The sequence below is a fragment of the Vitis vinifera genome, chromosome 3 (assembly GCF_030704535.1).
Source record: "Vitis vinifera cultivar Pinot Noir 40024 chromosome 3, ASM3070453v1".
Lineage (NCBI taxonomy): Eukaryota > Viridiplantae > Streptophyta > Magnoliopsida > Vitales > Vitaceae > Vitis > Vitis vinifera.
Genome location: NC_081807.1, coordinates 18568337 through 18590476, shown reverse-complemented (window position 1 = coordinate 18590476; position 22140 = coordinate 18568337). Strand labels below are relative to the sequence as shown.

The following is a 22140-nucleotide window of genomic DNA, read 5'->3' as shown; positions in this document are numbered from 1 at the left end:
CAAGATTCAAACCTCTTAAAGGCTTTAACACTCAAGTTGTACAATAAAGAATCCCTCAACCTAGCTCAAAGATAGCTCAAATACAAAACAAAACTAGGATGACTCACAAGGGTGCACTAAAAGATATGCAAGTGATGGTTTAATGCACTAAGAAAGAAATGAGAGCTTTTAAGCAAAAAACAGGTAGGTAGACAATTGATTGCAAGTGTTCTCTATGTCATAAATGAAGTGGAGCTCTCAATTTATAGGTTTCTAAGCTCGGGAGCCAAAAAAAGCAAAAGGCAGCCTCGATCAGTCGAGCTAGGGGTCGACCGGTTCACTAGCTGTTGGAGCATTTAATGTTTTGGCAGGTTACCGTTGCCTCGACCAAACCTCAACCGAGAAGAGGAAGCTACTGGATGAGAGAAAGTGTTTTTGGTACTCCTTGACTGGACCTCGACTGGACAAGGGCAACCGGTCGACCGGTTCCCCAACCAGTTGAGTTGGTTGGCCAAAGCCTTGACCGGTTCAACCTTTTGGCCTTGAAAACCTATTAATTTCTTTCTTTTCTAACACTTAGGCAAGATCTTTAGGTAAATTAATATGCCAATTTTGAAGCGTTTTGCCTAAAGTACATTTGATAAAACTCGGGTTTTAATGAAATTGGAATTTTAACGAATAAACCAAGTTTTCAAAGATGCATGAAAAGGTATGAAAAAAAAAAAAACCTAAGTGCACCCCATGCATTCATCTTACATTCGTTTCCTATGATCAAAAGTCTTTCAATAGTCTCAATCTTGTATCTCTTTGGTCCTTTGATGAATTTCTGAATTTATACCTCAAATTCTGTATCATTCAACCCAATTAGTCACTTAACCATTGGTTTGTTATCATCAAAACCCGATTGGGAGAACCCTTGGGCTAACACTTCTTTATCGTCTTCTTTGATTATTTTTGCGAGACAAATATTGGTTTTGTCCACAAATATGAGATCATAATCGAATAGTGGATAACCAAATTGAGCCAACCATGAAGTGTAGTTTATAGGGGTAAGTTTCAATGGTATTTAGGTGGAGACTTTAATAACAACAAGGTTGTTTGAGGATGGAATGTTAGTAACTACATTGAGAAAGCTTTAGGTTAAACAAAAGCTACTCATGGTAGTTGAGAATGTGAGGACCGTAAATGAAGAGAAAGAAAAGGTAGGATTGTAGGCTTGTAGGCTTGTTAGAGCATTTCAAAGCTTTGAAACCATAATAAGTGTAGACTCACACTTTTCATTTGCATTTTGACTCAATGAAGTCCCTTTTGATTAAAATTTTCCTTTTATTTTTTATTCTTGAAAAAATTTTGCAGTCACCGTTTAATTTATTTTATTTTTAAATGAAAAAGTAAACAAAGAAAGCCAAAGCCCTAAATCATTAGGAAAACTTAAATCTATCTCAGGAGTTATGATACTTACTAGGAAGGTACTACAAATCATCATTACACCCCTTTTAGCCATAATCAACTTGGTCTCTACTAGAAATTTGGGTAAAATTGACTCTTGATTAACCAACCATTGAATACAATGTCACATAAAATAAAAATGAAAAAGTAACTTACAGAATAGATGTATTTACAAAGTCAAACAAAGATAAATGGCTGCTATCAAATTTTTATTAGTTTTATTCTATGGCTATAGTTTAGAGAAAGTGATACTGACCAATTATTAACTAAAAATTGGTCAGTATGTGGATTTGCATATTTATTTCTTCATAATTAGTAGATTATAGTTTTATGACAAAAAAATACACATGTTTTGACCTTTTCTATTAAATTAAAAATATCATATAGGCATAAAATATTAATTAAAAATGTATATATTTTTAAATTATTTAATCTTTATACAAAAAATAATAATAAAATGAGTTCAAAAAAATAAAAATAATTTATTAGCTTTAATTTTTTTTTCCTTCATTTTTTCTTACTATTTTATTTTTTTTCTTGCACTTTCCTCGAATTTTAAATGACCAAACACAGAATTGTATAAAAATAGATTTGGGTGGAAAGACTTCGTAAAGCCCTCTATTAAGCCCACTGTTCTAGGGAAACCCATAGGTGCTTATTGTGGATGCCTAGGTGGCGCCTTATTTAACCAACGGCTGAGTTAAGCTCTTAGCCATTATATACAGCTAACTTCCTGCATCCATAAGCTCAAATGTGTCCCGTCTTGCTCCTCTTGGCTTTTGTTGCCAACTAAATGCCAACTTCTGATGCCCCAGGCATAGGAACCTATACCAAGACTAACCAACAATTATAATATAACAGTAGCTCATTGTTTAAACAAAGTACAGAAACACCATATAGTTAAAACAAGCAGCTAAGGTAATGAAACACTGCAACATGGCCTCCAGTTGAAACATAGCATTTATGTGTCTTATTTCATTAGCTATATCACACATAGGCTTCTCATCCAAACCAAATCAAATATGGCAATCACTGCAAGCTTAGGACTTCAATCTCAAAAACTAAAGCCGAGTTAGGTTGTATTCCCCATGCTGGAAATCCATTAGGGCCATAGGCGTAGTCTGGAGAGCACTGCAAGTTCATAAACAGCATTTTGAGATGTATAATCAATGACTTCCAATGCATGGCATTCAATAAAGCACACTAATTGACAGTGGACCAATAGCTATCACAATTTATGGAAACTGCTACTTTGTCAACCATATCAATATTGGATCATGAACATGGTAGCTACCCAGGATATGAAAATGTCTAGAAGAATTCAGAATTCAAAATTCAAAATTCAGTCTGCTAAAGGACGAAAAAATTATAAAGGATTAAGAAGCTATTGGTAGATTGAAAGAGAGATTGAAAAAGAAAAAGCAAAAAATAATGGGTCATTAAATCATGGGTTCAAGAATCTGCAAAAAAATGTCCAATGTTGGTGAGAAGGGAAAAAGGGGTGCCAAGGAAGGCATATACATGCTGTAGAATTATTTATAATATTCCCAAAACCGTTTTATAGTTTGTTACATTGTTCATTCCTTGCAAAATACTTGATAACAAAGCTTAAGGAGCAAACACTATTTACTTGAGCACATTGATTATTTGGAAAATCTGCCACACTGCTTAGAAGTAGCACACCCAAAAAAAATTATCCAATTATCCCTAACAACTTAAAACATAAGTCAAAAAACAAGAGACCAAAAAGATATAGGTGAGGAGTCTCTCTCCCTTATAGGCTTGTTGGAGTGGTTAGCATCCACTTAAGGGGTGGTGAGTCTCTCTTGGTTTTTTGTTTTAGAGGCCTTAGCCGCCTTGTATACCACCTGTATGCTGTGTGGATTTTTGTCTCTTCTTTTATGAATTTCTAGTTTACTTATCAAAAAAAAAAAAAAACCAAGAGACCAAAAAGAAGGAAAATAACAAGACTAGTACTCCTCGAGATTTTCCCAAATTAGCTCCTCGTTGATCTTTACATGCATTACTTTATAAATTGTTTTCCACAATGAGATTTTTTTCAAAGTAGTCTTTAACCTTATATGTGCATGTATCACTTCATACAATGTTCTCAATAATATATCAATTTAAACTCTAATGACTGACTTTAAAGCAGAAATCAAATCAAGGGATGAAATAATACCTGCAGACGAGCAACTTCTCCCACTTGCATTCCCATCACACCTTCATCCCATCCTGCAAATAGATAGAATGTGGTGTTGGAAAGTCAACATAATACAAAGTTAGGAATGAGCTGTACATTTTGTATTCAATTTACTTTAGTTTCTGATATTGTGATCTTTTTTCCTTTATTATCCAATCTTCTCCCTGAATTTTAGGAATTGTATAGTTAGGTAACAATAATTATTCCCTTTTCAGTGTAGAGGAATATGAACTATTCTTCTTCATTGTTATGGTATCAGAGCTGTAGGAAAATTTTTGGCCTTCATTGCCACTAAAATTTTTTTCTGAGATCGGCCTTCTTTGCGGGAACACCAGTTTGTTTTTCCATCTGCAGTTGTTCCTTTTTTTGGTTTGTTTCCATATTTGTTTCTTCTCCTCTCATTCCTACCACCAATCACGTCTAAAACATTAAAATTAATCTCTTCAGCCCTTGCTTCAAACACCAACACCCAACCTTCGAGCATCCTTGTTTCAACTTGGGTGGGTTGGTTAGGTTCATTGGTAACCCAAGCTCAACCCCAATTAAGAAACAATCAATCCAAGCTCAACCCAACCTAACCTCTAACTTGAGATACTCAACCCAAACCCAATCTAACCTCATTTTTCTAAACTTAGGTTGAATTCGGGTTGGTCAAGTTAAATTCGGGTTGGTTGAGTTACAATCAGGTTGATTGAGTTGCATGATTTAAAATCCATAAAGGAACTTTTGCTTCATTCTATATATTTATACCAAAATTTAAATAATAAATAAGACAAAATTCAAAGATAACAATAAAAAATTAAAAATAAACATAGATATCTATCTAAAAAATGAAAAAGTATATGATATAATTATAATTTGATATTTTTATTTAAAATTTAAAAAGAAAATGAATATTATTATACAAAATAAAACATTATAAATATTATAAAAATATTAAATCAGGTTCAGGTTAGACTCAGGTTGTCCAAACCTTGGTCCAAACCTAACTCAAATTAAGTTTGGGTTGAAAAAACTTAACCCAAACTCAAGCCAAGTATTGAAAATATTTGCCCAAGCCCGTCCAAACATTGGGTTGGATCGGGCCAACTTGCTCAAGTTGCACCCTTGCACATAACCATTATAAACATAGCATTTGACCAACACATTGTTGAATCATATCTCATTATATTTGAAAAATTATATACACAATATTATAAACATAAAATATATAATTCTAAAACCAAGTAAAATCATGCATCATAAGATCACTTACAATAAGAATTCCAAAGTGGAATTGTCGCAATACTTTCATTATGACAACTCAAAAAACCCAACTTTCAAAATAACAACACTATAAAAGCTTTTTTGCACTTCTTTTCTTTCCTTTCTTGGTAAGTGAAGACCTCTATTTATAAGGGTGGATGGGAACCTAAAGCAAATAAACTTACTAGTGACTCGTTGCATGGATTACCTAAGGGTATTGCTTAAGAAGAAATGATTTATATGGAGATGACATATGGTGACGTCTTAGAGCCATGCAGCTACTTAACTAGGTGAAGCATGCACATGACTGGTTGCATGGATCACCGAGGAAAGGATTTGCATGGAGATGACATGTTAGCATTAAGCCTTGCAACTTCTTAAGTAGGTGAAGCAAGTCCACAAGTCACCATGCCTAGTTAGGTGTCACATGGTTATAGGGGCTTAGTATCCTTTTGGTTGCATGCATTCCGACCCATCATGCAGGTTGCTTGCATTTTGACGCCTTATGCTTGGCAATGACAAGCAAGAAGGTGATGTGCTTGATTGCTTAGTAAAGGACAAGCACGAAGGTGATGCCCTTGCTTGTCTAGTAAATGAGAAGCAACAAGGTGATGCACTTGGTTATTTGGAAAAGAACAAGCAAGAAGGTGATGCACTTGGTTGCTTGGTAAAGGACAAGCAAGGAGGTGATGCTCGTGCCTACTTAGCAAGGAGGTGATTAAAAGGGAAGTTTCAAAAATATTGTTCTTAAAAACTAGGGTTGTTACAATATAACTAGTGGGGAGAACTCCCACATTCAACCTAAAACTCTAACTAGACTTTCCACATTGACAACCCCCCAACAAAAACCAACTCACTTTTCTCCAAATTGATCTTTAGACATGAGATTGGCTCAAACCACATGAATACCCAACTCAAGATTTCAACCTTTATGGCTTCATAGAGAATTACAGTATCATTATCAAATAACAAATGGGACACCACTATTCTCTCTCATCCTCTTCCACTAACTAAGAGCCCTGCGATGAAGCCTCCTTCCGAGTGCCTCCATTGCTAAAATGAAGAGATGTGGGGACTAAGGATCATTCTATCTCAAGCTTCCATAACTCTAGAAGAAGCCTATTGGCATTCCATTGACTAGTACAGAGGAACGAGCCACAGAGATACATCATTAAATCCATCTTATCCGCTTAGGGCCAAATCTCCCCCCCCCCCCCCCCCCCCTTTTTTTTTTAATGGCTAATAAGAAGTCTCAATTGGCATGATCAAATGCATCCTAGATATCATACTTACATATGAATCCCATACTGGCACTTTTTATCCTAGAGTCAACAATTTCATTTGCTATGAGGACCATATACAAAATTTGTCTATCCTCCACAAATAAATGCTGGAAAAATGAGACCACTTTTTCCCACCGCTTTTTTAAGTCTATTAGTTAGGATGTTTGCTGGAAGATTGTATAGTCCCCCATTGTTTGTACTTCCCTTTTTTGGGACTAAGACTATACAAGTAGCATTTAAACTTCTCTTAAAAGAGCCTAGCTCATAAAACTCCCTAAAAAAGCCCATTACTTCACTTCTCATAAAGTCCCAACTGAATTTCCCAAAGGCCAAAGGAGCCATTTGGTCTTGGGGCTTCTTTATCCCCACACAAACTGGAGAAGGCTAAAAAGACCTCCTTAGAAAATAGTGTCTCCAAAACACCCTGAATCTTCTCTACCCAAAGCTTCAAAAATCATTCTATCAATACTCAGTCTCTAATCCCCCGATGCAAAAAGAAGACTGAAAACTTTTTACCACCTCCTCCTTTATAAACCATCCTCATATTTCCACCATTCACCCCTATTTTAACCATTTTTCTACAAGCATTGGCCATTTTGTGTTTCCATAGATGTACACACATAATTGATCATTTATTTTTTATAAATGTAATATTTTCATGAATCAACAAGTTCAATTCATTTAAGAGGTCTCAATTTCAACATATTGCTTTATCAATTGAATAGCAGATTGAAATGAAACATTTAGAATGAGAACTTAAGAAGAGTTTTAAATTCTTTGTATATGAAACTTATCCATATTTAAGTTTAGATGAACATTCTAATTGAAAACTTAATCGCAATTAAGTTCTTTATAAATGCAACTTCAACCCAATGAGAAGAGAGAACATCATCAAATAAGAGAGCGAGGTAGGACATCATGACATAAGAGCAAATCTTCTAAGATTTTCATCAACTGAAATAGAAAGAGAATGAGCTAAAGGCACAAGGGCCTTAATAGTGTAACAAAGAGAGTAAGCTAGAAAGGAAACATGGGGACTTCATCAGGTGTGAATGAGATGAAGATGAAATCATTGCATTGAGAGAGAGACTCAACTGGAGATGAAGTTATGGTAGGACTTCGTAGGAGAGCTAGAGAAATAAATGAGTTTAAAGGGAGAGTAAAGTGGATAGAAAGACTGAGATGAAGGGGAAAATGATGCTTTTAGAGTGAAATAAAAGAAAGGGGGATAAAACTTGTCCAAAGGATGTCATATCTCAGCAAAATTAATGAGGGGCACATTTTTGCAAATAACCCTTTAAAACATGAGGAATTTAAAGTCATAATGATATTTAGTAAAATATAACAAACACTACCATCAACCTATTTGGAATATCGAGTTCTTGTCTCATGCCAGAAACCAGATGACATTCATGATAAAGGGATGATATTCAACAGAAAAGGCATCCCCATGTACATAGTCTCTTTTGTAATATAATTATGGACGCCAACTTAGCAGAAACCAACCAAAATAAAGACTAACCTTTTATAACAGAACCTTGGCCAATTTTAAATGTGAAAGGCTTCTGCCCAGGATCCTTTGTGCTAATATAAACAAAACAGCAAACCAGGAAAGACAACTATCAGAAAAGAAATGCCAATGGAGAGAGCCTTTACTGTCCACTTTTACAAATTTCAAGGATATGAAGTGCATAAAAAGGCAATCCTCACCTCCAAAACTTCTGAGAAAGATCACCATTTTTTCCTGCAACAATAATAATAATAATAAAAATGAGGGCAGCACAAAATAATAAAACTGAAATGCAACAAAAGGACCACCTGACCAAAAATCAATAATATATAGTTGGATATTGGACTGTGGGATAATCTTGGTCTTGGTTTTGGTTCAAAATCATGCATTGACCCATGAATTGTGGGCTGGTCATGGGGTTGGTTTTCTAGGTAGAAAAAAATAATGTATATTAAACCCAACTTACACAGGAGAAAAAAATAATCATACACCAATATAGTGTCAAGTAACTTAAGTTTTGCTATTTAGCTCCTAGGGATGCCCATATAATTTTCAAATGAACCAAGGTTCAATATGAATCTTAAAGGGGTTTGGCAAATGGTTTGAATCGCAAATAGTAAGCGGTTAATTTTCAGAGAGAGAGAGAGAGAGAGGGGTAAGACAATAAGAGGAGCAGAACAAGACAGAGAAGGATGTGCACAAACATAGTCAATCACACTTCCGGCTCCCTACACGCATTTAGAAATAAGGCAATCACACCTTCCAAGAGCTTCAAAGCAGTAAAATGGTCATTGATCAATCCTTAACCAACCTCAAAAATATTTTCATTGATTTATCATTAACCCTAGTCCATGAATCAAAACTTTTATTTAGACTTGGTAAATTAACTCCAAAAGACATAAAAACCCTCATTTAGTCACTCTGCTATAATAGCATGAAAAGTTCACACTTGTCACTCAACCAGTTTCAGGCTGCAGAAACATGGAAAGTAACTATTTATAGAACATAAACCGAAGTATCAAGGTAAGTCACACTGCAGTAACTTGAAAATGATTATAATTTAATCATAATCAGTATAGCATAGACCAAATATGCTTTAAACATAAAAGGAACAAAGAAGGCTTAGCAATAATAAGACTCCAAAGAAAGTGACCAAGAGAGAGTATTAATCCTTGAAAACACATTTTTAAATGACCAGAACACCTCCCAAGGAGAACAGCATTCAATGCCCTCAGTTTATGACCTAGACCAAATGCATTCTAAATAAACAAAGATCAGCCCTAGTTTCTTAAGTAGACTGCAAAAGGCTCCAGGAGAACACATGCACACAGAAGTGCGAGTGCACGTGCAAGCATGCGCACACAAAAAAAACACCCCTTTCCAAATTGACCTAGACTTCACAGTAGGAATACAAACCACAATAAGAAAACATGAGCCGTAAAGCACCTCATATGCAACTGCTTATTTAACTTAAATCCTGAAGTAATCAACTTAAAACAGTTACTAAAAACTAATTATAAATGCAATATAATTTGAATTAGATCTTCCCTATAGCTGGTATATCAAGAAGGATATAAGTTAAATAAATAAAACAAAAATAAAAATAAAATGGGATAAATAAAACATTCCAAATTGACCTAATTCAACACTAGGAATACAAACGACTATAAGAACACAAAGAGTCATAAAGCACCTCATACACAACTTATTTGACTTCAATCCTACCATAATAAACTTGGAACACTACTTTCCACCTCAAATTGCAGTGTTTTTATTTTCTAAAAACTAATTTGAATGCAATATAATTTGAAAATTAGAACTTCCCTACAGCCAGTAAATTATTTTTCTTGCAATGTTTTCGCCATCTTTGTCCTCGAAATTAAAAATTCTTTGCAGCCAGTGTGTTATTTTTCTTACAATGTCCTCACCATGTTTGTCCTTTTAATATATGTCATGCTGTGAGAAACTCATAGTTGCTTTTAATACGTGCCCAATGCACAGGCACAAACTGTTGAAGATTATTACAGCTTGTTAAAGATTATTCCAATTGTATACACAGCTACATATGAAGATTATTACAGTTGTACGCATAGCTGTAAATCTTCCAAAGTTGTATATTACAGCTGTAATATATAGTTCTGTGTGTGTGAATATCCAGCTGTGTAAATTTGTGTATATAATCCCTGATTTGCAGGGATCTTTAATATGGTAGTTTCCAACTCTTTCCTGATTCTTTCTTTTTTGCTATTGTATATAATTCTGGGGTTGTATACTTTTAAAATATGAATGAGAAGTATAATTCTTCACCACGTGGCATTAGAGCTAAATTAGGCTCCTTGGGACTTTTTCTTTTTAACCTTTATTACTAAGTTGTAGTACCCTCTTTCCTCTGTTTTTTGAAACCCAGTTTAACAGCCTTCATTGCCATTCAAAGGCACTCTGCTATATTTTTCTCTAAAATTATTTCCAAATTCTACCCACCATATTTGAGATTGTTGACAAGTCCAACAACGTGAATCCTCTATCAACGGCAGACTTGTCCAGAACAATGAACAAGGACACTATTTGGTGTAACTACTACAAGAGGCCGAGACACACAAGGGACTGATGCAGGCACCCTTCACCAACTCTCAAATCAATGAAAACCCTTTACAAGAGGGTGAATTCTATTGGCAATGAACATTTTGAGCTTAACAAGGAAGAAATCGAAAAATTAAAGAATCTCCTAGGAACCCTTAAGAGTCCTAGTGGTGCTTGCTCTCTCACTCAGTCAGATGAATCTCTTCTCTTACTTTTAGTGTCTCAGATATGTCTTTCCTAAGCTCTTGGGTCATCAAATCAAGAGCTATAGATCGTATGACTCATTCCTCACAAAAATTGAGTACCTATAGCCCATGTCCTAGAAATGGAAAATAGCCACCGCTGATGGCTCTCTAGCCATCGTGGCTAGTCAAGGGGAAGTTTACCTGAATAAATCCATAGTTTTGAAGAATGTGATACATGTACCTAAGCTTTCCACCAATCTTATTTCCATTCATTAACTTACCAAAGAATTGAATTTTCATACGAATTTTTATCCCTGTCATTGTCTATTTCAGGAATGGGTACGGGAAAGATGATTAGACATGCTAGGGAAAATAATGGGCTTTACTATCTTGAGCTACCGTTTGGTCAAAACAAGACTGAGAACCAGGTACACTTACCATTCCTTTCTAAAATCCCATCCACAACAAAAGATAAGATTTGGCTTCATCATCATCGTCTTAAACATCCATCATTTGGCATTCTTAAAATTATGTTTCCTTTATTATAAGGAATTGATGTAGAAAAATTACATTGTGATATTTGTGAACTTGCAAAGCACCGTCATGCTTCTTTTCCAATAAGTAACAAAAGAGTTTCAATCCCTTCTGCATTAGTCCACAATGATATTTGAGGTCCTACAACAATTCCTACTATTTCAAGTTTTTTGCCTCATTTATAGATGACTGTGTTCGAGTAACTTGGTTATTTCTTTTTAAACAAAAATCAAATTTGAGTGTTGTATTTCCTAATTTTTACAAAATAGTCAAAACTCAATTTGAAGTGGGAATTAAGAAGCTTAGGCCTGATAAGACAAAGGATTACTTCAATCAAGTCATATTTCCTTATTTTCAACAAGAAGGTATTATCCATGAATCATCTTGCATTACTCTCCAATAAAATGGGGTTGCTGAAAGAAAAAATGGTCATCTTCTTGCTATTAAAAGAGCTTTTTTGTTTCAGAAAAAATGTTTCTAAATCATATTAAGGGAAAGCAGTACTTATAGCTGCTCATCTTATAAATCAGTGGTCATCTAGATTTTTGGAGGTTCAAAAGACCAATGGAAATTTTTTCAAAATACTTCCCAAACTTTACAATGTCTACCAATCTTGTTCAAAAGGGTTTTTGTAGCATTTCTTTTATCCATATCCACACTCATAACAGAGGGAAATTAGATCTAATTAAGTGCATTTTTGTGGGGCATTCATCTACTCAAAAGGTTACAAATGCTTATCATCTACCCATTTGACAATTTTATGTCTCTTACGATGTATCCTTTGTTGAACATGAAAGCTACTTCAATCATCCTTATCTCCAAGGAGAGACATCATTCATGGAAAATACAAATATAGGAGATTTTTTCTTACTTGACTTGCCCCCATTTGTGTCTAAAGCCTCACAATCACAATCATTTGTGTATGGGCACTCACAAATTCCTAAATCTACAAGTCCACTTTCGAGGAAACAAGTTTCCAATTCTACAAGGCCAACTTTGGTTTACTCAAGGAAGAAAGCAACCATCACTGAACTTGTGCAAGTCCAAGAGTCAGAATCGACCACTTCCTATGAAGTAAATGATACATTTTCTCCTAAGATTTCTCCTGATTTTATTGATATTAGTGATCTAAATCTGCCCATTGCAATTAGAAAAGGCACAAGAACATGTACTCAACACCTTCTATATCCACTTTCCCATTTTATGTCCTATGAAAGATAATCATCATCTTATAAAAAATTTCTCACCAGCCTAAACACCATGTCCATACCTAAGACCTCATCTGAGGCACCAAATGGCAAGGAGTGGAAACAAGTCATGAGAGCTGAGATGGAAGCACTTGAAAAGAATGGGACTTGGGATGTTGTTGAGTTACCAAGTGAGAAGAGTCCAATGGGGTACAAGTGGGAATTCATAGTAAAGTACAAGGTGGACGGTTCTCTGGAAATATAGAAAACCAGGCTCATTGCCCAAGGCTATATTCAAACACATGGAGTAGATTACCAAGAAACTTTCGCATCAGTAGCCAAGATGAATACTATGAGAGTTTTACTCTCTTTAGCTGCCCAATTTTAATAGGAATTACAATAGTTTGATGTGAAAAATGTGTTTTTGCATTAAGAGTTCAAAGAAGAAACATAGTTGTGAAAGGCACGCCTAGGCTCAGGGCGACGCGACGCCACCCTCCGGCGCCTCTCCTGAAGGCAGGCGACGCCCCTTCAGGAAGGCACCGCTTAGGCGCGCAAGGCGCGAGGCGCTCGCCTGAGTCGTCTCCGACGGTCCGACCAGGTACGCACCCCTCTTTCTCCTTCTCCTTCTCCTTCTCCTTCTCCTTCTTCTTCTTCTTCTTCTTCTTCCTCTTCCTCCTCCTCCCGTCGGGCTGCAGAACTCTTAGCCCTAATTTCTTTTTTTAATTTGTGGGACCAAACGGCGTCGTTTTGGCCCTTTTTAATTTAAAAGGAAGGGTCCAAAACGACGTCGTTTTGGACCCTGTTCCTTTTAAAAAAAAAAACAAGCCAAAACGACACCGTTTTAGCCTATTCCTCCATTCCAGCCCCTTTTTTTGGTCTTTCTCAACCCGAGACCACTCCCAATCGTGCCCTAGCCTCAGCCGTGCTGGAGAAGTGAAGAAGAAGAGGAAAAAAAAAAAAAAATATATATATATATATATATATAGGGGAAAATAGGAGAAAATATATAAGTAAATTAGGGTCCGCCTCACTTCACTAAAGCCTGCGCCTTAGGTGCGCCTTACGCCTCAGGCTCCAGGACTACTTTGCGCCTTGGTGCGCCTTGAGCCTTTTAAAACTATGAGAAGAAATTTATATGGATCTTCCACCTGATTTTAATATGCACTTGGAAGGAAAAAAAAGTATGTAAATTGAAGAAAGTTTTGTATGGACTAAAACAATCTCCGCGAGATTGGTTTGGAAGACTTGCCAAAGTCATGATAAACGTTGGCTACAAACAAAGTCACGATGACCACACCTTCTTTGTTAAACACTCAACCTCAATGGGAGTAACTGCCCAACTAGGTTATGTGGATGATATAATAGTGATTGGAAATGATCTTGAAGAAAGAGAAGCAATGAAATTGTGCTTAGGAAAAGAGTTTGAAATACAGGAGCTTGGAAGACTAAAGTATTTCTTAGGAATTGAAGTGGCTCACTCAAAAAAGAGAATTTTCGTCTCCCCACAAAAGCATGTTCTTGACTTATTACAAGAGATAGGAAAAACAAGATGTAAACCAGCTGACAAACCTATTGATTTGAATCACAAGCTTGGAGAAGCAAGTGAGGATGCAGCCATAGACAAGTATATGTACCAGAGATCGGTTGGTAGGTTGATCCACCTCTCACATATGTGACCAAGCATAACCTATGCAATTAGCCTAGTGAGTTAATTTATGCATAACCTAAAGGAAGTTCATCTACAGGTTGTATACAAAATCCTATACTACCTAAAAGCAACTCCAAGAAAATGAATTTTGTTTAAGAAAAGCACTGAGCTATCATTGGAGGCTCGTACTGATGCAGATTATGTAAGATCAATTATTAATTAGAAGTCTACCACAAGATATTGCACTTTTCTTGGAGAGAACTTGGTAACCTAGAGGAGTAAGAGACAAAATGTTGTTGAAAGATCTAGTGTAGTAGCAGAGTTTCGTGCAATGGCCCAAGGAATCTATGAGTTGCTTTGGCTCAAGATTATAACCCAATGCAACATCACATAACCAAACATGTGGAAGTAAACAAACATTCTATTAAGAAAAAGTTGGATAGTGACTTAATCCGCACACCATATGTGTCCACTAGAAGTCAATTAGTCGTCATCTTAACAAAAGGATCAATCAATTCCCAATTTCAAGAAATCATTATCAAGTTGGGAATGGATAATATCTCTTCACCAACTTGAAAAGGAGTATTGAAGATTATTACAACTATATACACAACTATACATGAAGATTATTACAATCATATACACAACTGTATATGAAGATTATTATAGCTGTAAATCTTCCATAGTTATATATTATAGTTATAATTATGTATATAATCCTTTATTTGTATAAATATTTAATAGGGTAGTTTCCAATTCTTTTCTTATTCTTTCTTTTTTGTTGTCGCACGTAATTCTAGGGTTGTATACTTTTAAAATATGAATGATAAATACAATTTTTCTCCACACAAACTTTTTTTTTTCCTTACAAGAAGGAGCTATGCATTGAGTCTTGATTACATAATAGCTCTTAGCTCTCTCTCATTAGTTTCTCTCCCTTTGTTTGATTCCTAGATCAACTTCTAGAAAAATTGAGAAGCTTCAAAGGAATTTCTTTATAGAGTTACAAAGAGCACTTACTTGCCTAAAAATGCATGGCCAGAATGCTATGCATCAAGATCTAAAATTTGTGATGACTTATCCCTCAAGCCTTCAATTTATTGGGTAATCTATCTGAATTCTCCTTCTTTTTTCATCATTTTTGATAGATAAGTCAAAATTAACTTCAAAAGAGCTGAAATGAGGTGCAACAAGGTACAAGGAAAGTATACGTGGATTACTCCAAAAACAAAATAACAAATAAAAGAGAAGATGAAGCCTTCATCTTAAGGACAGCCCAAAAAAACTCTACCAAGGTTATGCAGGTTCTTTATATTTCTAGCACTATAGAAGATCTTATTTTGCTGTATAGTGAGATAAAGGATCAAAGATGACAAAAGAAAAAAGAATCTTAGGCAATCACACCAAGATTCCTAGGCAATTACACCTAGAGTATGTTTAGTACCTAAGAATAGGAAATGGAGTAAAAATTAGAATGGAGGTGAATTAGCATACAATGTAGAAGAAAAAAATCAAAATCCTTAAATGAGTGTGTTCTGATTTCCATAATAATGAATTTTATACCAAATGCACCCCTAGGGATTTCTAAGCAATCACACTTAGGCCACGTTTTGAAGGTTAAGAGTAAAGAATGGGAATGGAAAATCAATTCTATGCTCATTCATTAATGTGTTTGGATTGTTTTTGTATAATGGGAATAGGAGTAAAAAATTCATTGTTATTGAAAATAAATATCCTTCTATCTAGGATTTTGATTTCTCTATTGTACATGGTATTATGATTCACCACCATTACCATTTTTATTCTCACATACCAAATGCACCTAGGTGTAAAGAAAAGAATATACATCCTTAACAATCACACCAAGTTTCCTAAGTAATCACACCAAAGAAAGGCAAAATCACACCTTTAAGAAGCTATATGGTTACTAAATTCTCAATAAATTCTTTTCACTAAAATTAAAAGACAACATAGGTGTATATAGACTTGTGGAACTCCTTCTCCTAATAAGACTAAGATTTTATTTCCAGTAGGAATATAACTCTTTTTATTTATCATATTATAAAGCAAAATAAATAGAAATATTAATAAAAGATAAACAATAAAAATCAGACAAAAATAAACAACTGAAATCAATTCTAACAAATAAAAATCAGACTTGAACTAAAACTATGAAATACTAAAATTACTAAACTATTCTTGCTGAATATTGCTTCCCATTAGAAGGGTAGTCTCCCCTTCCCTAAGGGGATTCCTAACCACCCGAACAAAAGGTTCATAAAAAGATATTCATTAATGCGTTAAGGTCGCCCATAAGATGCAAGAAGTTAATCAAAAGGCAAATGCACTTAAAACAAGAAGTTAATCAAACCCTTCTATGAGAAAAGTATGTCTTCTTCTCCTATTTCATGCTTTTTCTCATTTTCTTTCTGACCCCTCGTCTTTTGAATTCCCAAATGCATTAGAAACCATAGTATTATTTAACAAATTAGATCATTCTTCAGCAATTCAAAATATTAATTTTATGTATTTACTTTAAACAAAACACTTTTGTCTGATGAGGAAACAGAAGCAGGTTCGCCGATCGGGGAATAGCTTCGTCTTCCTTTTATGATCAATTGAACGAACATTGTGATTTCATGGATTCCGAATCATTAAAAAAAATAGCGAAAAAAACATTTTACTTCATCAGAAAGCAAGCAACACTAAACACGATCAATACTTTCTCAGCAAGCAAACAACAGTAGACGAGAGACAAGAGAAGGGAAAAACCAAATCCAGTGCAGTGGACAGTGACGTTCTGACCGCGTACCGGCTTAGGACCGGTTCCGGCACTCAACAACACCTTCTCCACTCCCATCTTCTGCTTCGTCTTCGTTCCTCTTTGCTTTAGGGTTATAAACTTATAATATCTCCTGTCAATATGGGCCGTCAGCCCAAGACGCAAAAATCGTCGCCCTTAACGACAATAAAATCCTACGAAAATACCATACTTTGAAAATGGGCCTTTCTTTGACTAATGGTTTGAACGCAATCAATATGACGATATATAATTCAAATTAAAAATAATTATAGAAAAATTAATCTCTTTATATAAATATATAAATTTTCATCTTTTATTTAAATATATTAATTTATTAAATTTTGTTGATTGTGGGTTGGGTGCACATTCAAAAAAGAGTGTAGTCTAAGTAACAAGATGCACTCTCCTTTGTTAGAAAGGAGTGGTAGGCAGGACTCAGCTTGAGGTTTTATTCCGAGAAAAGGAGTATGAGACCAAATCGATGAATTTGCAATCCAAGTTCATGTTCATTTGTTGATTTTTCTTCAAGTTATCTATTTTAGTATGCCACATATTTGCAATAGTTGACCCATCAAGGTAGCATAATTGGTCACTAAAAAGTACAATCTCCCTAAGTGGCATATGGTTCTAGGTTCAAATCATGTCACTGATGATACCTTGAATTTTTCAAGTGTCCGTTGTTACGAGATGATTAGTACTCTGAGGTTTGGATCTCTATGAAAAATCTTTAAATTTATCAAGTGTTCATTGTTACGGGATGATTAGTACTCTGAGGTTTGGATCCTTATGGAAAAGTCTTACGAGCTTGACCATAGAAGGTTCCTCAATCATAAAAAAATAAAAAATAAAAACATATTTGCAATATCTTCACAACTGTTCATATAAGATTAATTTACACCTCTCCATGTTGATTTGGAGGGAGAAAACATATTATATCTCATCACTCTTCTCATCTAAAATCAACTTCCACCATTTTTTAAATAATCATTTGAGGCCTTTAGCTAAAGGCATTTGTTAATCACTTAATATAATTAAATGTATTAAAACTTGTTAAACAATATTACAATATAATTGAACATAGTTCATTATTATTTAATTAAATACGCTTTTATCTTAACTCCCATTTGAGTGTTTATTTATAGATAAGCATTTTTTACACTACCAATATGTTATGTGGTACTTAAATGAACAAAAATAATAATAATTCTATTTATTTTACTATACCTGTCTTTTGGACCTTGTCGATATAGTAGCCTAGAATGTTTTTTTATTCTATTTGAAAACATTTATTTAAAAAATTGATTTTTATTTCATTTCAAGTTGTCACTTCTTTTATTTTTTAAAAAGAAAATAAAATAAAAAATAAAATCTGAAAAAACATTAAGGATCTTAAATGATTTTTAATAAAGAAAAAGGTCTAGAAAATGAGAATGAATTCGAGATCAGGTTACTCCACTTAACTCAAAATGAATCAATATCCACTAAAATTTAGACATTCTTGATAATCCATTAATTGATTGATGGATAAAATATTAACATAGACACAAAGAAACCATAAAGTACATGATAGCATAGAGCATGGTGAATTACAATCAAAAGAAAAAAGTTCTATAAAGCATAAAATTTGAAATGTATAAATGAGAACCAAATCTAGATCATGGGACTCACTTTATTGTTTGTTACAGAAGGATTTTGAGAGCTTTTGAGGAGGATCTGAGAGTGAAGCTAGCTAGGTAGAGAAAGCTTGCTAGTGAAGAAGAAGAAGAAGAGAAAGGTCGTGCTGCAGACTTTCAGGTAAAGCTACCTTGAACTTGGTACGTTTCCGTTTCTTAATGTCTTGCTTCATTTTCTACCGATCTATGAGTATGGTTTTATTGCTTGTTGTGGACATCAAGGGTCACAGGTATGGTTTTGGTTGAACGTGGTTATTTGCACAAAATGCTCTGTTTTGGTTCTCTTTGATACTCTTGTTCTGTTCCTCTGTAAATGGCCGCATTCTTCTTTGGGATTGGATGTCTGATAATTATATTGTGGACTTCCCTGTTCATTCCACCAACTTATAACCCGTTCATCACTCATGAAACGAGGCTTTACCTAATGATCCATTGGGTTCCTCATTTTTACCCTGTTTTTTTAAGCAAATTCATCCTTCACACCTCTCTGCTCTCATGAAGCTGGTTATGGGAAGCTTTGATCCGCGTATTACTACCTGAGATTAGCAGCACTGGTGGCTTCATGAAAATGATATTCCCTGAGAAAAATGTTTCCACGCTGAAGCTTCACAAAACTGGAGACTATGAGAATGCAAAGGTTTCTGCCAGAAAAGCCAGCCAACAGCAGCTCTAATCATATATGAGGGCATGGTGTTGCAGCCATTCTTAGGAAGAGACAAAATGAGGATCTAGAACAAAGCCATGCAAGATGATTAGAAGCTATAGAACGAGCTTTCATGAAGCTGAAGCGCCTTTTCTAGTTATGTGGATGTGAAAAAGTTTGCTTCCATAGGGTCTATTAAAGCTGGGACAGTGTAGCTGTAATGGGTCGCCCATATTCGTACGTAAAATGATGAATTGATACTCTGAAATGCATAGTTGGTGATCCCTTTAAGAAGAGCATCGAACAAAGACCTCAGATGGGTTCTCATGCAATTTGACAAGATCCTTGGTTGGATGAAATCCGGTACTAAGGCTGGGGCAGTTCTTGAAGCTGAAGTTAGAAAATTCATCCCCAAAAGCTATTATATTCAACTCATTTGTCTTCTTGGATGACCACAATAATATGTTGGTTGCAAATGAAAGGATCTCTATTCCGGTGTGGTCCATCTGGAAATCCAAGGACTCTTGAAGAGTTGTTTCACATCATCAAGGAGCGGTAGTAGCAATCCCGATGTGACATAACTGGTAGTGTCTTGGAAGTTTATAATGAGCAAATATGGGATTTTTTAGTTACGGGAACTTAACCTGGAGTTATCACAGAGGAAGCGTGAGGACATTGTAGCTCTTTTGTTCTCAACCATTCTCTGCTAGGATCATACAGTGCCGACACAAGTTGGTAAGGGAATTCTGCTACAACAGACAAACTGAATGGGGGATAATTTCTGTGCTTGGGTTAGTGTCACGACCCAAATTCCGGGCGACCTAATATTTGGCCCGTGACCCCAGGTTAAAGGTTTGACCCTAAGGGTTTCTCCTATTCCATGTTGGCAGTCAATTAAAATGAATTTTTTTTTTTTCACATATAAGTCCCACTAGGTTCTCACCAACTAACAATATTTCAAATCTTACTCAAACACATTAAAATTTAATAAACATCATTGCATTCCAAAATAAAATTTCATAAAAATCCCCTTAATCAAATTAAGGTCTTATTACATTATCCATAATTCACTTTTTACAAGGTCTCAATACCACAAACACAATAAAAAAAATAAAACACATTCCACTAAACCGCTCCAGGGGCATCCTGAAGTCCTCACTGTTCCACCTGTGGATCCTCATGAGTGATATCTACATCTAAAAATATATAAAAAAAAAGGGGTTAGCATTTCCACATTGCTCAGTAGGGTGCCTAACACCCAAAGGGTTAATGGGGGATTACTATATTTCAATAACCCAAACACAACAATTTACCAATATAAATCAAGTCACACAATTTAACATATAACATTATACTCAATCCCACAACATCCAATCATTAAATGAATGCATATGAACGTGTAACATACAGTCATACAATGCACTATCGTTCTCGGGCTTTCACCGAAGGATACGCGTCTGCACCCAAATATACTCCCCATTTGGAGTCTTCCCGAGGTAAACTTTTGGGTCTTTCACCCTAGGGATCTCTCTCCCTTCTTAATTCGCCTCACACGGGCTTTCACTTTTCATCACTATTTTATTTTTTTCCATTTCATACACTTTTCACAAAGTTTTTTTTTTTTTCATACAACCATGATGCAAATGAATGCCACAAATTCCAAAATTCCTCAATAATTTCTATAATTCCAATAATTTCAACATTCTTAATAACCCAATAAAATAAAATTTTCACATTTAAAATTCCCGAAAATATACCAACAAATTTTCAGAAATTCACACATCAACATACTTGAATTTATATCACAATTTCAAAATTTTTCAATACTTCTAATAATTCCTAATATTTGGAAATAACTAATTTTCCACAATAAAATTACCGCAATTATTCCAATCAGTTTTCAAAAATTCATAAATCACTAGATGTGAAATCTTGCCCTAATTCCGAAATTTTCCTACATTTTTAACAATTTTTTACAACCTAAAATAATTATTTATCAATTACAAAGAATTCCGGAAATTACAAAAAATCCAGAAAAAATCTCAAATCATTCCAGAAAATTCACACAACATCACAATTACCTACTTAACTCATAATTATCAGATTTATAATTTTTTTCGAATGAAAAATACATTAAATTTGAGTTTTAGGGTTAGTTTTCTCCTACCACAAATCTGAGAATTTGGCCGTTAAAAACGAAATCAGCCACCGTAGACTTGTTCCTCTAGTCGAATAGAGCACTTCCTCTGAATTTGGGCCGAAACGGAGGTCGTTTGGCCGTCCAAACGGCCGGTCAAAGATCTGGCGAGTGACCTAATTTCTGCACAGTAGCCCCTCTCTCTCTCTCTCCCTTTTTTTTTTTTTTTTTTTAACAGCCCACCTTTGTATTCCTACCACTACCAGCCACTAAAGCCCAAAACCAAGGCCCAAAGATTTTATTCCCATCCATACTTACGGGCCACTCCCAAAAAGCCCATTTGCATAAAGAAAAATTTATTTCTTTTATTTTTACTTTTCTTTTGTTTATTCTAATTGTTTTATTGGATTTCCAATTCTTTTTTTTTTAACACACAAATTTATTTATTAACATCAATCTAAAACTAATTTTTCTCAATTTTATTATTCATCAATTTAATTTAATTTTTCTTAATTAATTCTAATTAATTTTTAATTAATTCATTTTTTTTTTTCGTTTTCGTTTTTCGTTTCCGAAAATTTTCAATTTTTAAAGTCTTAAGAAATTTTCTATCTTAAGACTGACATGACATAAAATTTCAACTCGTCTATTTGACCAACACAATAAAATGAAATTCACCAATCCGAAATTGACACGTGTTCTCCAAACACTTTTCTTTTTGACTTTTCAACCATCACACAAAATAAGACTTTTCAAACTAAAAATGCTAACGTGTCATAAAATACCCGATCATTACAGTTAGCGTTCTGACTATTCAAATGTGGAATAAGCTTCGTGTCACTGGTTTTGGGGAGAAGGTTAAGATCATGACTCAGAGAATCATGAATATTCCTAGCGCGTCGAGCTCACTTGTAGTCTACGTTCTTCTTGATGTAGCGCCAATGCTTGCAATGGTGATCGGTGGAGACTCAAGCTTCGTGTCTCTCTCTCATTATCAATATTTGCATTCGTTCTAGATGGGTTTTTTTTTTTTTTTTCTAATTGTGAAGATGATAGTAATGGAGGACTGGCCAAAGAT

The 22140-nt window shown here is 34.8% G+C and overlaps 1 protein-coding gene and 1 long non-coding RNA gene across 2 annotated transcripts; both read right to left on the bottom strand.

Moving 5' to 3' along the window:
• Positions 1 to 2259: 2259 nt before the first annotated feature.
• Positions 2260 to 16684, bottom strand: LOC100265806 (peptidyl-prolyl isomerase FKBP12-like). The gene is given in 5 exon segments (NM_001281050.1): positions 2260 to 2559; positions 3611 to 3663; positions 7682 to 7743; positions 7870 to 7903; positions 16579 to 16684. Coding segments are annotated over 5 exon segments (339 nt in total). The 5' UTR covers positions 16667 to 16684; the 3' UTR covers positions 2260 to 2457.
• Positions 16685 to 19926: 3242 nt separating this feature from the next.
• On the bottom strand, positions 19927 to 21253 carry LOC132253570 (uncharacterized). Its single transcript, XR_009465430.1, has 2 exons — positions 21093 to 21253; positions 19927 to 20121 (listed from the first exon to the last, which is right to left on the bottom strand). It is a non-coding gene; the product is annotated as an uncharacterized LOC132253570 (long non-coding RNA).
• Positions 21254 to 22140: the final 887 nt, after the last annotated feature.